The 17,492-nt window shown below is 43.6% G+C and overlaps 1 protein-coding gene across 5 annotated transcripts in view; it reads right to left on the bottom strand.

The window, feature by feature from the left end:
* Nucleotides 1–17,492, bottom strand: part of Hydin (HYDIN axonemal central pair apparatus protein) — a 352,162-nt gene that overhangs the window by 147,920 nt on the left and 186,750 nt on the right. For all 5 annotated transcript variants that reach the window (XM_040736928.1, XM_040736948.1, XM_040736939.1 and 2 more), the window contains exons 23-24: nt 14,631–14,774; nt 8,113–8,426 (exon numbers count right to left, since the gene is read on the bottom strand). In XM_040736928.1, the coding sequence (XP_040592862.1) occupies nt 8,113–8,426; nt 14,631–14,774 (458 nt within the window). The remainder of the gene's footprint in view (nt 1–8,112; nt 8,427–14,630; nt 14,775–17,492) is intronic.

Consider the following 17,492-nt stretch of genomic DNA (forward strand, 5'->3'; position numbering starts at 1 on the left):
TTAAAATAATGCACTTGGGGGTCATTTTGAGAAGGGGGTGATGTTTAATCTTGTGGTGGTGGTTAATCTTCATTGTCAACTTCACTGGCTTTAGGATGATCTAGGACACACATCTCTGAGTATGCTTGTAAGGAAAGTTCCAGAGGATGACCTTAACTGAGGAGGGAAAACCTACCATGTGGTGCAAGAGTCCTATGGACTAGAGTTCCAGACAGACTAAAAAGGGGAAATGAAAAGGCACACTTGGGGCCAGGTTCATCTCTCTGATTCTTGACTGAACACGCAACATGACGGGCAGCTTCGTAGGCCTTGTCATGATGGGCCCGTCGCCTCAAACTGTGAGTCAAAACCAACCCTTCTTCTTCACACTGCTGTTGCCAAGCATTCATCACAGCCAGGAGAGAATTAATAAACCTTGATGAACACAGCCTGGTAGAAGAGGATTCTCTATACTTTCCCAAGAGATACCAGTTTCTGGGTCTATTGTCTTGGTGTCTGAGGAGTCTTTGCCTCTATCTAGTACTTTAGGGTTCTGTGGGGGAGGCTGCACTTGTGACAGGGTTATAGAAGAGTGGACGGGAGCCCTCAACGAGACTTAAAACAGTCACTAAGGTGGGAGAACTCAGTATGTCTTGAGGACATGTATTTTTTGACACTTTTTCATTATATATTTAAATTAGAAACAAGCTTGCTTCCCATGTCAATCCCAGATCCCTCTCTCTCCCCTCCACACCCACTCCTCCCCATCAGCTCCCCTAGCCCCCCACATCTCCACTCCATTCCCCAGGAAGGGTAAGACCCTCCATGGGGGAGTCTCTAGAGTCTGTCACTTCGTTCCGGGGAGGGCCCAGGCCCTCCCCCCAAGTGGAGGACATGTATGTTTTATGGAAAATATTAGCTTTAGCCATGAAACCTCCATTAAGATTCGAAATTACCCCCATTATACAGGCTAAGAATTCAGGACACAGGATTATGTGGGTTAGAAGGAAAGAGCTTGGACTCCAGTTGGCTTTGCCTGGTTCTATAGTTCTGGACCCCAAATACCATGAATTCAGTACATCTTGGAAAAGTTCTATTTTTCAAGCAAAAGAGGTAGAAGGAAGATGAGGACAGAAGGAAACATCCAGAGAATCAGACTTCCTCTCCCTCACTGCAGGCCTTCCACCTCCTCCCCCGATAACCCTGAATGACTGGTGCCCACTCCTGACAACTCAGTGTGAAACAATGTGTTCTGTTGCCACAGCGCTTGGTTCCCTTAGGCTCTCATATTTGATTTATTTGTAATCTAATTTGGAAATGAAAAGCCCAAGTGGTCTGTGGAGACTACTCAGGCCCATGCTCTGAGATTTAGTGGTGGCTCAGCTGTGTGGCTGTGAGATCGGGTAGTGTTGTACTTCACGTTACGACTCTCTGGCATCTGCAACTGGTCTCTTAAAAGTGAAGGACAATTCAAGGACAGGCATTTCCTTGATCCTTTCTTATACGTCTCTTGAAGCATCTTGTTCTTGTCAAGTTGTTCAGAGAGGCTGAAGAGACACACCCAATGGAAGACTCCTCCCTACAGTGACAGTGATGGCAGCAGGCTCCAGGCCCTTGTCAATATCCTAGTTACGTGTACACATGCGACAGACTGTCATTCTTCACATCCAATCTAGGATACTGTCATGGGCCCTGGTCCATGTGGATCAGCATGTGGCTAAGGCAGTGACTGGTATTTCCTGATCCTGACTATTCATTTAGCATACTTGTTCATTTAGCTTATTCATTTATTTTAGAAGAATCTCAAGGATGATGATGATAATGGTATATGCACACAAGAGGTCAGAGGCTAACTTTCAGGACTTGGTTGTCTCCTGGCTCTGATCACTGGGCTTGCTTGGCAAGTGCTTTTACCCACTGGACTCTCACTCCAGACCCATTTTTTTGTTTGTTTTTATTTGTGACATGAACGCTAACTTAGATGGAAATGTATTCCCAAACAACAGATGAGGTTTTTTATTTTTTGTTTTTCCAGACAGGGTTTCTCTGTATTGCTTTGGAAGCTGTCCTGGAACTCACTCTGTAGACTAGGCTGACCTCGAACTCACAGAGATCTGCCTGCCTCTGCCTCCTGAGTGTTGGGATTAAAGGCGTATGCCACCAATGCCCGGCTCAGATATGCTTTAACTGAGTAAGAATTGCCTACAAACTCTCTCTCTCCCTCTCTCTCTCTCTCCCTCCCTCTCCCTCCCTCTCTCTCTCTCTCTCTCTCTCTCTCTCTCTCTCTCTCTCTCTCTCTCACACACACACACACAATACACACCATGCAGGTGTCTAGGCATCTTCATACATGTCTATACAAGAAAAAGAGACCCACACTCATGCCTTCATTCCTCTCACTAGCCACAGAACTCTGAAGAATTTTAATTGGAAAGGAAAGGTTAGTGCTGATATGTCTGATAAAGTGACCTTTAGCCAGTGGGTTTTTTCTTTTTTTCCTGATGGTTTGCACAGAGACTTTCAGGAGGGCAGGTGGCATTTTTGGTTCTGTTATATGTGACATTTATGCCTTGAGCTTCTCTATTTGTCAGGTGCCAGAAAGCTGACAGAAAAGATCCTTAAACAAGTTTTGAAAAACTACCTTACTCTCTCTGCAGTAAGCCGGTGGGGGCTGTTGATTAGCTAAGGGGAGAGCCAGGCTTTGGGGCTCTAGAGATGGCAGGGGGTGTGTACTTGCCAGCTTCCTGGGGAGTAAGGCCCACTGGGAGGATAGATGGTGAGCTTTCAGTACAGGTGTGATGTACACCAGAAGGTGGAGGTACCAATGCTCACAGCATGAACTCTGACCTGGGCAGGAGTCTCAGAGGAGGCTCTACTGAGGAAAAACATGGAAGCTCAGTCTTGAGGATTGACTCGGAGGAAACTAGGGCAAGTGGGGTAGAGCTTTCAGCAGAGAGGGGGTGGCTGGACAGGAGGTGGATGGGTCAGAAGTTGGTAATTACATAAACAGAAGATGTCACTATGGTATATATAGGGAGGAAAACAAAGTAGGAGGAACCCAGGGATTAGCTCAAGCTAAGGCTCACTGAGTATCATCCCAAGTATCTTGTACTTGATTCTGAAGAGCACAAGTGACTTGAATCATTACAGACTTAAGCCATGGGGGACATATTCTCACCACCAGGACCCTGAATAGAAATGAGACTGTGGTGTTTGTGTGGAAACAGAGGGGCTGTCACAATTGCCCATGTCACAGGTGACGGTGACTAGAATAGAGTTAGAGCAGTGGGTTTTATAAGGGAGTGGGTTTGATGTAGTGGGTGGGGTTTGGATGAGGAAGAATTCTGGTCCTTCTGGGGAAGTAGTGATGCCACTCGCTGGGACAGGAGCCCTGAATAAGAGGGAGGGTGGGGAAGGAAGAAGGGAGGGGCGGGGTGAAGGCAGACAAGAATTACTGTGCAGCGTGTTGGACATGAACCACTTGGGACATGGCCAAGAGAAGCCATCAAGAGCGCACTGAACTTAGAACTGTGGTAGAGGAGACAGAGTCAGCAACAGAGGGACCTGAAGCTGCAGGGGGTCGGTCACTGAGAGAGGGGACCCTGCTCTAGTGCAGTGGTTACTGGCAGAGCTGCGAAAGAAGGGGGAGGGTTAGGAGGAACTGCAGGGAAATATGGAATCTTCAAGTCAAGAAACGAACGGCCAACAAATGTTTACATTCCGTGTGGCACGCTGGGCTGCTACACACAGCAGCCAGTACTCCTCTGTAGGTGCATCCTCCATGGTTTCTTCTTACCTAAGGAAAGCCAAGCCCTCTCCCTGTTGCAGCCCCACTTTCTGCCCCATCCCCAAACCCATTCTCCCCCTAGGCCACTTTTGTCTAGAGGTCTACCCTATTCTCAGCTTCCTCAACCTCAGTGGTTCACGAGTCACTGCTAGCAGTCCTTGGTGTGAGGTATGTGGCCACGACAACGACAAACACATCACCTTCTTGGTTTGGGGAGGGAACAGGAAATGTGATTAAATTAGTCTGATCAGAATGAATCTTCCCTGGGCATGCAGAATCTGGAATTCTGGTAGCCATTTGGAGACTGGGAAAAGTGCTGACCTATGAAATGAGGTCAGCATGTGATGTCAAGTAGAGTGAAGGGACAGAGAACTCATCTGTGATGATGCTGTTCTATGAATTTACCTTAAGCCAGGCTAGGGCTAGACTAACTCTGGCTCTGCCATTTGAGTTCTGCTCAAGGTACAAGTTTCTGTGACTTACAAGTCCAGTTTACAACCATACCCAGTTCCTGTGACTCAAAATTCTCCCCAGCTTCTGCTCCGGGACATGCGAACTTGATTTCTCGGGGCATAGTTCCCTCCTTCCTCAGGACCTGTCATTACAGTGTGTCTTCCATGGTTTCCACATTGGGTAGGATCATGCCTTGTCCATGCTCATGTTATTGATATAACAACTGAGTTACTTATCAACTCTTGCCAAAAATGACTCTTTGATTGAATGAATAAATGAATTATAAGAAAAGACTCAATATCAGTAGATAGGAAATACTGAAGACAGAAAGAAAATGGTTAAATACATGTTTGAACCAGTAAAAAATTAAATGTATCATATTCAGCATTGGTCAAGTACATTTTAAAAATATCATTATTTTAATTATGGAAATGGTCTCTCAAAAAGTAAAAAATAAATAAAGCATGCCCTTGCTCCCAGATGGAATAAGCTCATTTAGCTGTGTTACATCAGAATAATTTCACAAAATCTGGTATTCAAAGTGTATTAGGTCAGGTTGGATGATTTTTCCATAATTATTTTAAATGTTCATCTACAGAATTGTATTCCAAACCCAAATAGTCCATGGCATTTAATGAGCAGGCTCCAAGGCTCAGGCCCAGGACTAGCTGCCAACTTCAATGAGACACTGGGTCATTGCTAGATGTCTGCAGAAGACATCCAGAGCAAGCTTTTGTTACTATGGTAATGAGCACAGGCAAGAAAAGGACCATTGTCACATATAAGATGAGGATTATGTACTGGAAGCACTGACAAGCCACTAAGGAGATAATAAGAGGTCTCCTCAGTTAAAGTGGCTGTGCACAGTCCACAGCTGAACACCGAGCTGTCAAAACATGCAGGAGGTATACATTACTCCATCAGTCCTGCTCACGGAATAAGAAGAAAATCAGGTCTTCACCATCACTCACTATTTTCCAACTCTGTGCATGTCTAGACATATAACACATATGGACCAGAACAGAAACTCATCCAAATATTCAAGAAATATGGAGCTCAAGTGGGACACACACTCAATGTATAGTCCATGTTTTGGGGTTTGGAATGTTAATTGGGAAAACTCTAGAGGCCAATGAGATGGCTCATCAGGTAAAGACACCTGCCGCTAACCCTGATACCTGGGTTTGATCCTGGCGCTCATATAGGAGAGTCCCCACTCCTATAAGTGTACCCTGACCTCCATATGGCATGCCATGGCATGTACCACAACCCTAAAGTAAATAAAATGAAAAACCAAAACTCTAGGGGCAGGGGAACAAAGCTCAGTCAGTAAAGTGTTTGCCATACAAGCATTAAGACCTGAGTTTGGTCACCAGAGCCTATATAGAAAGTTTGGTGTGTAGCATGTACTTGCTACTCTAGCATACAATACCCACAGAAGAATGAAATTAGCAGTATAGCTCTCATGCTGAACAAACAATGAATCAAGCTGGACCAGAGATGTTAATTTAAAACCCGAAGCCCTGTAACCACAGGAGAACACAGCAGGACACAGGTCTAGGCAACACGTTTCTGAATGGAGGCCTAACAGCACAAGGAACCACTCCAAGAATTGACAAAGGGACTGACCACAGTCAACCAAACCATCACAGACTAAGTAGACAGAATTGGAGACACTCTATGCCAGCCATGTCTCAGACAAGGGTTAGTATCTAGAATATAAAAAGAACTGAAAAAAGTAGACCCCAGAGAAACAGAGTAGCCAAGCAATAAACAGGACAGTGATCTGAGAGAGTGTGTTCAACAGAAGAAATACAAATGGCCAATAAGTATTTGAAATGGCCTTCAAAACTTTTATCCATTAGGGGAGTACAAACTAAAATGACTGATAGGGCAGGAGCGATGGCTCTGCAGTCAAGAGTCTAGAACGGGATGAGTGAGAATGAAATAGAGAGGCTTTAAGGGAGGGAGGCAGGAATGTAAGTAGTGCAAAGGGAAGGAGAGGTACAGTGAGAATGGAAGGCAGGGAGACTGCGGGCAGTAAGAGGAAGAACCAACCAAATGAAGTATGCGTCAAATGCCACTTGGAAGCCAAATCTTTCGAATATAAGATGTCATGGAATCACATATTTCCCCACTTCATTGCCAATACTTTTTGAGATTATAAGCTAATTTAAAAATTACAAATTAATTTAAAAAACCATGGTGGATGGTGCCTGAGGAACAACATCCAAGGTTGTCCTCTGGCTTCCACATGCATGTGCACATATGTGCATAGATGCACATGCATACCTGTACACACCCACATACCACACACACCCACACACCACACACACACACACACACACACACACACACACACACACACACACACACACACACGCATGGAGCAGCAGACACATGAACATGCACACACATAGACAGAAAACTCCGTAGCCAATGAAACAAAAACAAAATTAAGTGGGGCTGTACCAAGCTCAAAAGGCAAAGGAAAAGATCAAGAGAGTGAAAAGGTCATCTGCGGAGTGGGTGAGAACTCACCAGCCAATCAACTAAGAAGAGGGGCTCATTTCCAAAACTAGTAACAACTCCTACAATTCGATAGTCAAACTAAAGCTCCAAACTTTAAATGGGTTAAGGATTCGAATAGGAATCTTTCAAAAAATGTACACATTGTGAACAGTTGCATCAAAACCCTTCGGCATCACCAGTCATCACAGAAGTGCACATCCCAGCCTCAGAGGGAAATCGCCTCACAGCTGTTAGGGGAAGCGTTAGTGCAGTGAGGAAATAGCACACATGATGGAGCGGTCGCCATGGAACTGAGCACAGAGACTTCTCAAAGCAAAACAGACCCGGGGAAGTATCTCTGTGCTACAGCACTTGTCTGGCACACATGGAACTCTGAGTTCTGTCCCCAGTGGTAAAAATAAGTAAATAAAACCACATCTGATCCTGCAATCTCACTCTTGGGTGTTTATCCAACAGGACTGAAACTGGGATCTCAAAGAGGTCTGTTCCTTGCAGCATTATTCCCCAAAGATAAGCCTTTCAAATAACCCAAATGCCAGCCCAAATGTGCAAATAGGAGGGATTATTTACACACCACAGAAAGGGATATCCTTCGGCTTTTATGGATGGAAATTCTACAGTGTGTGACAACATGTATGAAACTTGAGGACATGATGCTTATCACTCAGCAACATCCTCGAACCAACTTTTAACTTCCCTTCAGGAGCCTCTATACTGTTTCCCACAGATTTGACATCATCTTCCCTCCCTGGTAACAGTGTCCAGCGTTCCAGTCTCTCCAGATCTTATCAATGGTGTCAGTGTTCCTTTTATAATAGCCATCCTATGATTTAACTAAAATAGTCAGATTCATAAATCAAAGAGTGCAGTTCGGGTTCTCCTGAGTTTAGGGAAGAGGAGAATGGTACCAACAGGCAGAGGACTTTAGTTAGGTAAGAAATGGTGAAGTTCTGGAAGTCTGCTATAGAATGTCACACCTGTTGTCATTGTGACATTTGCGAAGAGGGTTAGATCTCACATGGCATGTTCTTGTCATATGAAGTGATCAGTTAAAAGCCCTGCAACGACTTATTTTTACTGACAGGCTTTTAGTGCTCTAACCACTGGATTCCAACAGAAAGTAAACTTTTAAATGTTCTTTCTTAACTTTGGTGGTGATAGGGTTTTCAAAACTGTGTTTGCTTTCCTGTTTGGAAATTTGAGTGGAACCACATCTTTAGATTCTCTTAATTCGGTCAGCAGTGGCCTATCAGACTGAATTCACTCATGAAAGGCTGGTGCAAAGAACACAGTTAACTCTGAGGGAAGTTGCAAAGAGACTGAGAGCAACGTGGGTCTGAGGGCTTCCTGGAGGTTTGTACCTTATCTGATTTTCATTATCGTCCACAAGGAAGAACCAGCGGAATTTCACAACCAAGGGGCTGCAGTTAGTGATAGTGATATAGCGAATGAGCTCAGTATCGTTCAGGATGCAGCCAAAATCCACCTCCATCATCTGGAAGCTGAGGTTGGGGTAATGCACTTCTCCACGCAAGCACAAGCTGTCCACCTGAGGGTGCTCCACATACTTAACCGACAGGATTTCCTCTGCCACCCAGTTGTTCAGGTCATTTCTGTAGGAGGGGTCAAACTTGACCAGCAGGTTTTTCTCTTCATCAACCTCCAGTTTTATAGGCTATAAACAAGATAATGTGAAGTTACCAACATGATAGATGACACAGGAAAGTTAAAAATTATGTGCATCCCCAGTTTTACACACACACATACATTCATACATATTTTTTAAACACACACCTATGAATAATTAACAGCTATTGATGGAGTCTAAAAGATTATTTTGTCTCTCAAACTCATGCTGAAATTTGATTCTCACTGGGGATAGAGTCCAGGAGACCTGGTTAGCTAACGCTAACTGTTGTTACAAAGCAAGGCTGACCCCCATGTTGTTCGTCCACATATACCCTCTTGCCTTTCTGCTTTCTGTCATCACTGGAAGTGCATGAGGCTCTCCCATGGACACCATGCTTTTGACCTCCAGAACTGGGAACCCAAATAAACCTCATTTCCTTATAAAGTATGCAGCCCAGATACGATGTTGGGCCATCTGCACACAGAACAAGATAGCTATAACTGTGCGTGTGCATGCATGTGTGTCTGTGTCTGTGTGTGTATGCATGTGTGTGATAGTTGAAGAAGATTCTGCTAATAAATGTAGCGTTAAATGAATTGATGAATTGCACAAAGTCAAATCTGCAGTGAATGCTCATTATTAAATATTCTTAAAACTTTAAACTTATTTTATGTATATTTGTGTGCCTGCTTGTCTGTGTGTACACCACAGGTGTGCAGGTGCCCACAGATGCCAGAGGGGGAGTTAGAACCACTGGAAGTAGAGATACAGGTGGTTGTGAGCCATGTGGGTACTGGGAATCAAACCCAGGGCCTTTGTAAGATTAGCAAATGCTCTTAACCTCTGACCCACCTTCTCCAGCCCCTTATTAAATCTTCTCCAGCTAAAAGTAAACTAGGTTGGAAAATGTTCTTCCCTGACCAATTGGGAAGTTCTTTCCTTGAGATAAATTTAAAGCCTTCTGAAGCATGGAGGAATGGACTTTGTACAGAGTGGCCCAGAAAGGATCAGGTTTAATTTAAATGTCTTCCATTGCCTACCATTCTAAATATTAAGAACTGTGTTATCAGTTTCCCAGTGTTTTCTGTTCAACATAAAAGGACAAAAAGTGCAGGATTTGTTTGGTATCTTTTATTCATTCTTTTTTGATTTCCAATGTCCATTGGTCCTTTGGTGTTCTGCCTGTAGTAAAGTTACCTCATAGTTTGCAATGCCAGGAGCATGAGTCAGAGATGACTATCCTCAGGGCTAACATGCTCCATTTACCTAGGACCTATTTAGCTACCCACTTCAGTTGCATGATGGCATAGTTTCAATCGACAGAGCCAGTCAGCTGGTGAGTGTGTGTGTGTGTGTGTGTGTGTGTGTGTGTGTGTGTGTGTGTATGAAAGAGAAAGAGACAGAGGAGGGTGAAGGGATGGATTGATAGATGGTAGGAGGGAGGGATGGAGGGAGAGAGGGAGGGAGAGAGGGAGGGAGGGAGGCATAGAGGGAGGGAGAGGAGGAGAGAAATCACAAGCACTTGGATCTGTCTAATCCCATCTCAAGGGCTTACCAGACACCTGCCCTTCGTCCTGCTTCTGGCATACATGCTCCCTGGTACAATTTAGACAGAGTCATCTCCATGCATCTTCACGTGTCTGCCTTTGAAGAGTAACTTAAAAATTTTTGTTTTCTTTCGATTTTTTGAGACAGGGTTTCTCTGTGTAACAGGCCTGGCTGTCCTGGCACTCTGTTTGTAGACCAGGCTGGCCTGGAACTCACAGAGATATGCCTGCCTCTTCCTCTGGAGTTCTGGGATTAAAGGAATGTGCTTAAAACTGTTTTAAGAGGCAAGATTTTTATAGACATTAGACATGTTAGCAAGATCTAAAAATTTTAAATTAGAGATCCTTCACCATGTTATTGCTTGGAGTTAGTATTTTTGGTAAATGTTAGCCACAGGCATGATGGGTAAAGGGTTGAACTTTATAAAAATGGGGCTCCATTATATTATTTTATTAAAAATATATGATGAAATTAAAAAAATCTGAAGACTGTAGATATGGCTGAAGGCTGTAGATATGGCTGTGGTTAAGAGCAGGCATTACTCTTGCAGAGGACTCAAATTGTTTCAAGCACCCATACTGAGTGCTCACAACTGCCTGTAATTCCAACTCAGGGGATCTTTTTTTTTTTTTTTGGCTTTTATGAGACAGGGTTTCTCTGTATTGTTTTGGAGGCTATCAGTCCAGCCCGGCCTCGAACTCACAGCGTAGGGGATCTTATGCCCTCTTCAGGACTCTGACCACCAGCACTGGTGTGAACATACCCACATGAATGTGCACACATATCTGCATGCACATGCATATGATTTAAAGGAATAAAAACAAATCTTAAACCGGAAGACTTTTTTTTTCTGTAAGGGACTTAATCACAAGTTGGAAGATTGGAGTCAGTGTGCTTGCATTTGGAGCTGGGTTCTCCCAGATTCTAGCTGTATGAGGTTGAAAAACATGTAGAAGCTTAGTTTCCATATCTGTGAAATGGGGGTAGTGACAGTGCCTCCCTCCCTACCTGTTTTGAAGGGGATGAAATGAATTAATAGAGATGAGTTGTTTCAGCATATAGTGTGTGACATATAAATATTATGATGATCTCTTCTCAATAAAGAAAATGATGCCTAAATGCTAAGCAGCTTTTATTGATATCTGATTGTAAAAAAGGGATGAACTTCATCGAGGGAACATCTCTTTACAATAGATGTGGACCAGTACAGAAAACCACAGCCAACCAAAATGCAGAGTTGTGGAGCTCAATCCTAATGGAGGCATCTATGAAACACTCTTCACCCAAGGCTTAGGGAACATTGCAATGGGGGCATGGTGGTGGAGGAGAAAAGATTTTTAAAGTCAGAGAATCATCATGGAGTTTTCTGTGAGATTGTGTCTCCTACTAATTCAGAAGCTACACCCATAAATTCCCACCAAACGTGAGCATCTGGGTCAGAATTAGTGGTTTTAGGTCCTCCAAGTGCCTTATTTGATGCTTTGGATGAACCTCATCCACTGTCAACTCTTTTGAACAAGGAGGTTTAAATGGTTAATTTTCCCTTGTGTCCAGAGAGCATCTTTTTTTTTAAATCTTTTTTTTTCCTCAAAGGATACCATGGATGGCTCTAAAATCCTTGCATCACAATTTTCTATTAAAATGCTAGTCATTTCCTTGGTAACATTAAGTTATTGTAGAGAACTTTGAGACCAGTATAAAAAAACCCTTTGAATAATTCTTTTCTTTTCCACTTAGATGTTACAGTTCCTGGGTTATCAATGACTCTTGTGACAAAATCAGTTCAGCCTTTTACTCATCTTCACACTTCTACCCTAGCTTCCCTCACACGAGGTATCCAGCTTTACAAGTGTCTTGTTTATCTTTGTAGATATTCCACAGACATGAAATCACATTTATGCACGTTTACTTTTTACATATGATAATTCTTACTTATCTGCATTTCACTTTTCTCAATATAAGATCATACAATATTTGCTTTTTGAAAATATTTTATTTTTAATCATGTGTATGTGTGTATCTATGTGGGGGTATGTGTACAGAAGAGAAGATACTGGTAGAGGTCAGAGAAGGTGCCACATCTCCCAGAACTGGAGTTACAGGCAGTTGTAAGCCATCTGATATGGGTGTTGGGTAGTGAATCCCAGTCCTCTGAAAGTGTAACATGTACTCTTAACTGCTAAGCTATTTCTCCAGCCCTTGCCTCCTTAAAACAGAACAAAAATGCCTCATTTTATATCATTTTATAATCCTGTTATCATTCACTCAACCACTCACTCAAGGTTATTGGTTCCTAAATGTTTGCCCTTATAAGCACTGATCTGATGAATGCTCTTGTCCCTTGCAAATGTGTCATCTTGTATCTTGGGTCTGTAGAATAAATCCTTAAGCATGGGATTACTAGGTCAAAAGGTACTGATATTTAAAATCGTGATAGCTATTGGCATATTGCCTTGCACTGCACACTGCCCAACATCATAGGAGAGTGTGTCCACACATCCTGCCTAAGCTAAGTGCTATGCACCTTTTGCTCTTTGCTAATCTGACTGGGTTATTGCATGTTCTGCATGCCTGTTTGCTCCGATATGAGCAAAGCAGAAGCTGTTTTCTTGTGTTTGAGAGTCATTTTGTTTTCTTTCTGTGAACTGACTTTCTATTGGGCTGCAGTTCTTTTTCTTGTTGGTTCATGGATGTTCTCTATTTTTAATAAATTTGAATTTTTTACAGACTGTATGAATAAATAATATTAAAACTGAAAATGTACCACTAGGAACAGAAGCTCTTGACCCACCCTGCTGTCCCTCTGTCCCCATCACTAACAAGCCATCATTTTTTAAACCTTTTAAAAATATTTATTCATGTGTGTGTGTGTTGAATTTCTGAGTACTATGTGTGTGGGAACCCATGAAGGCTAGAAGCCGGTATCAGGTCTCCTGGAACTGGAGTTAACAGTGGTTGTGAGCCACTTTATTGATGCTAGCATCTGGACCTAGGTCCTCTGTAAGAGTAGTCAATGATCTTAACCATGGAACCATCTCTCCAACCCTTCATTTCTTAATTCTTCTCATGAGGTTGGTCCATGGTAGTTTTCTTGGGCCAAGAAGGGATGAATAGGCTGTAGTCACAGCTGGGTACCAGAATGAGGAAAAGGGCGAGGGACTATTCAGGGTCAACAGGGCTGATACCACCTGAAGCATGAGACTTTCCCCAAATATTTTAACCCATATTTCTGGAGAAGAGTACTCTTTTTGTTTTGCCCATATTTTCTTGGTGGAGTCTGGTACACATAAACCCCCATCTTCAGCATTCTCCTCACATGTATTCTCTTTCATCTCCCACAACTCCATTGCAACATTTTCTGGGATGCAGATTTTAATATCATTTCCAGCCTCCAGCTCACAATAAAAGCATCATTCTATCTATCTATGTAAGCTTAAAATCATATTCTTTAGTTACGTGTATCCCCTATCCACTTTTTTATTGCTTTGGGCTCTTCTTTTTTGGGGGAGAGGGGGGCTTTCTGTTTTTACCCCATTACAATCACAAGAACAACAACAGTGGACTAATACTTCTGACTAAGACTGGTACTCATGTCTGAATCTTCACGTCCTCCCATCCATTTGTTCTGTCCTATGTGATGTCACCTGCTATCTCTTTGAGGACTCATGCATCATCCTTGAGGTTTCTCCAGAGCCAAGTCATGTCAGCTGTACTTCCATTGAGGCTGTAGAGGGTTTTCCTTGGTTCCATTGTAGTGTATTTTCTTCTGTGTCTCACTGGGGCTCATCTCTTCTTTATTTTTCTATCTTGAGAGATCTTAGCTGGTTTTCCCTCCTTGTGGTCAAAGGAGACCAAGTGGGCACTTTCTGGCCCACCCTCTCCCCAAGCACTCTGTCCCCACCCACTTCAAAGATCCATCTTGCTGAGTGTGGCTCACAGCAAGTCTCCTTAAGCCACAGGCCCTCTCGTCTGAGAGATCTGGACATTGCTCTCTGCCCTCGTTTGCACATCTCCATTGGCGGTCTCTCTAGAAGGGAAGGCCGAGCTTCTCAGACAGTGTGTGAGCTTGATTTGTCCTTTACCCGTCCTTTTCCACAGCCCTGCAGCATCACCTGACCATAGCCATCAACCCTCGTGCCCAGCAAAGACCACAGGGACACCTCAAAGGGCTGTTTAGAAAGTGCTGTTTCCGGCCTCAGACTGGCATCAGGGGTGGGCTTGTACCCTTCTCTCTCAGCTTGGATCAGGTTTCTCAGTATTTGGAGATGGACTTATTCACTGGGACTTGGTCAGTTCCTTGAGGCAGGGTCTTTGGTTAGATTTCACTAGTAGGAAGTTATTGCCTTGTATAGATTAATGCCATTATGATGGGCAGGAGCTAGTGAGTTATTCTGCTGGGCTGGAAGGTCTTATACCATTGCACGAGGCTTCCCACCAACTGAGAGTTGAAATAAGTTATTGCTTAATAACAATTTTCTGTATTTTTTCATATTGGTTTTCTGGGTCATTTTAATTTTTTTCTGGACCGAAATTAGGCCATATATCTTTATTCTCCTCCTTTACACTCTCTCTCTCTCTCTCTCTCTCTCTCTCTCTCTCTCTCTCTCTCTCTCTCGGTCTCAGCTACATCTCTCTCTCTCTCTCTCTCTCTCTCTCTCTCTCTCTCTCTCTCTCTCTCTCTCTCTCTCCCTGCCGAGTTACCTTAGGAGTTGCGGGCAGCAGGGATTTATCAGTCTCACATATGAAGAAGGGTCCAGTTGTTGAGAGCATAACATTCACAGGCAGGGTGGTGACATTCTTTATAGCCAAGGGCTGGTAATCAGGTTCCAGGACGGTGTTAGGCTTCTGCACAAAAGGAAAGGAAAAAAGAAGAAACGAAGGCAAGTCACAATAAGTTCAGTGAGCCCCAAGTAACAAGTCTCATTAGTTCTGAACGAAAACCTCATCACCCCTCCCTTCACAGAGACATTTATTTCCCCTGGTACAGACTTAGGAAATGAAGTGGAATGAGGTGTGTTGGTATTCTGAAACATGAACTTATATAACCCAGAAATCAGAGGGTAGAGTTCTGAGAGGCTCTGAGTGCTTAGTTTAAAACAAAACAAAATGACTCCCTGAAACCCTACAGAAGCCCAGCTACTAGAGCAAACTGCCACTGCAGCATTGTGCACACCCTGCACGCGGCACACCCTGCACCCACCATGAACAAACACTGCATGCACCTCGAGCTGCACGCACTGCACGCACGCACTGCACACACTGCCACAGAACAAAGTCTAATGAATCAGTGATACTGTGAAAATACTTGAGGAATTGTTACAACAGATTAAACATTTGGCTTTTCTATGATCATTCCCCTTCCGTTTTAAATATCCACTTTACAGACGTGCTTATCTTGTCATGTTGGCAAATACTCATACATCTTCCATGTACATTTTCCCCAATAGCAGAAGAGGTGATGCTGAAACCGTCTACCTCTGTGAGACCTGATAGATTGCATTTTTTTTCAACCAGAGAAAAGGTCAGAATGGCTCTTGAGTGAGATGCTTTTGCTCGGGCTGGGTTTTCCTCACTCTAATGTTGGGGCGTACATTAATCTTTGTGTGATCTGAAAAGCAGTACTTTAGCATCAGCAGGAGGTGACCAGTAGCTTCTAAGGTACAAACTCTGATCATTTGGGGGGTTATTCGAATAAAAATGTGGCCCTTAAAAATAGTTGTTCTCCTCATTCTAATTTCATCCCCACCAACTTTCGTATTTTGATCTGGCTGAGTCTGCCAGCTGTTCTTCCAGCATCGTCTTCCCCCCACTGTGGCTCTGAGGCTTCCTGGGCCCTGGGGGAGCTTGGATGCCTTAGTTTCTCTTGGCTCAAGCCTCTGCTTGAGTGGTTCTCCACAGCTCCCGTGGACTACCAAGGCTGTGTCAGAAGTCTGGTCTGGGATTTGTCACACGATGCCAGCCTTTGGTTCTCGCCCTCTAAGAAAGGAGCACAGACACTGGCTCCCTTTGCATTATCAGTTCACGGAGGGGGAAGCAGCATAGTCAGGCCCACTGAGCAGCAGCAGGCTGCTTGGGGAGCAGTCCGCACAGTGACCTTCCCCGAAGGCTGCTGTGTCACTGCAGATGGCTCTGAAGTGAAGAAGCCACACTTGGTTGGCTTTGGCAAGAGGCCATTTGGAGGTTAGTGATGAGAAGGAGCTGAAGTCTGGAGAAGCCAATCTATTTTAAAATGACCCCTTCTTTCTGGGCTGTTTGTCTCCCAAATATCAGCAGACAGTCTGCTTCTAGAACTTCATGAAGCAAGTTTCAGTTGACCTTTCCAATCCCACAGAGATGCTGTTTCATCACCACAGTGTATGAACAATACAAATAGCATAGAGTTGATGGAGTGGGAAGAAAGAAAGAAGTCCTCCCCACGGGCAGGGTTTATATCTTTATATTCTAATAAAGACACACTGCCCTGGGCCAACAGCAAGGAGGCAGAATGGTTGTCTGCTGGACAATTCAAATACCAAGCCCTCCCAGGCCTCTTGTGCATGCCAGGCAATGCAGATGTATCCATCACCATCCCTGGTAAGCTCTAAGGATGGACAGGATATGGATGAGCAATGGAAAACATGGTGGAGGACAATTCAGGCTTCTGAATTTGTGGAGAAAGAAGGGCAGAAACAATCAGCAGGAAGATCAGAGGACTCCTTGCCGGAGTTGCTTATGTCCTTCTATCATGTGGGTCCTGGGGGACTGAGCACAGATGATCAGGCTTGGTGGCAAGCACCTTTACTTGGTGAACTATTTCATTGAGCCTCAATCCACTTTCTAATCCAACGAGAAATTATTACTGCATTAAGAATTTTGTATGTTTTAATTTAGTGATAATCTCCAACAAGACATTGAAGCAAGAATATGTTACCCTGCTTCTGTCAAAAGGCAGGCAGATACAAAGACAAAAAGGGCACACTGTCTGCATATGCTATGAGTGTTTACAGGCTTAGAAAAATTGAATAAGAAACTATGCTGCATATTAAACATGTAATGTCTTGCACAGAACCACTTTCAATAAATCCTCACTAAATTCCTTTAAATAGCTGTTTTCAGGAAAATATAAAGTTACCAAATTCAGTGAGGCTGTTTGCCAATAAATATCTTTTCTGATTGCTTACAATGAAAGGTCTGGAAGCAGCAGTGAACCTTCCCAAGCACTCTCAAAGCATCGCCAAGTTCAGTGTGTCATGGAGTTTGTCAGCTTCACGGCTAGCTCTACTGCCACTTAAACCCTTACTCAACTCCAATACCCACAAGGTCTGCAAGCTGGCGAAGCCAGACTCTTCTCTGTATCCCCTGTAGGTGCCCAGTACACGGCAGTCATTCAAAAACCTGATTGGAATTGAACTTGTATGTCTCCCTGACCCCCTGGACTTTGCAAAATTTCTTTTTTTCATATCCTACCATAGCACCTTGTCCATGGAGTCCTCATCAGATTTACTGAACCAAGTATGATGGAATCTACCCCAGAATAAATGGTTTTGAGTGCTCTCCTTCAAACTCTGATGTAATGAGAAGAAC

This window comes from Mesocricetus auratus, unplaced genomic scaffold (genome assembly GCF_017639785.1).
Source record: "Mesocricetus auratus isolate SY011 unplaced genomic scaffold, BCM_Maur_2.0 Super-Scaffold_6723, whole genome shotgun sequence".
In the NCBI taxonomy this organism is placed as follows: domain Eukaryota; kingdom Metazoa; phylum Chordata; class Mammalia; order Rodentia; family Cricetidae; genus Mesocricetus; species Mesocricetus auratus.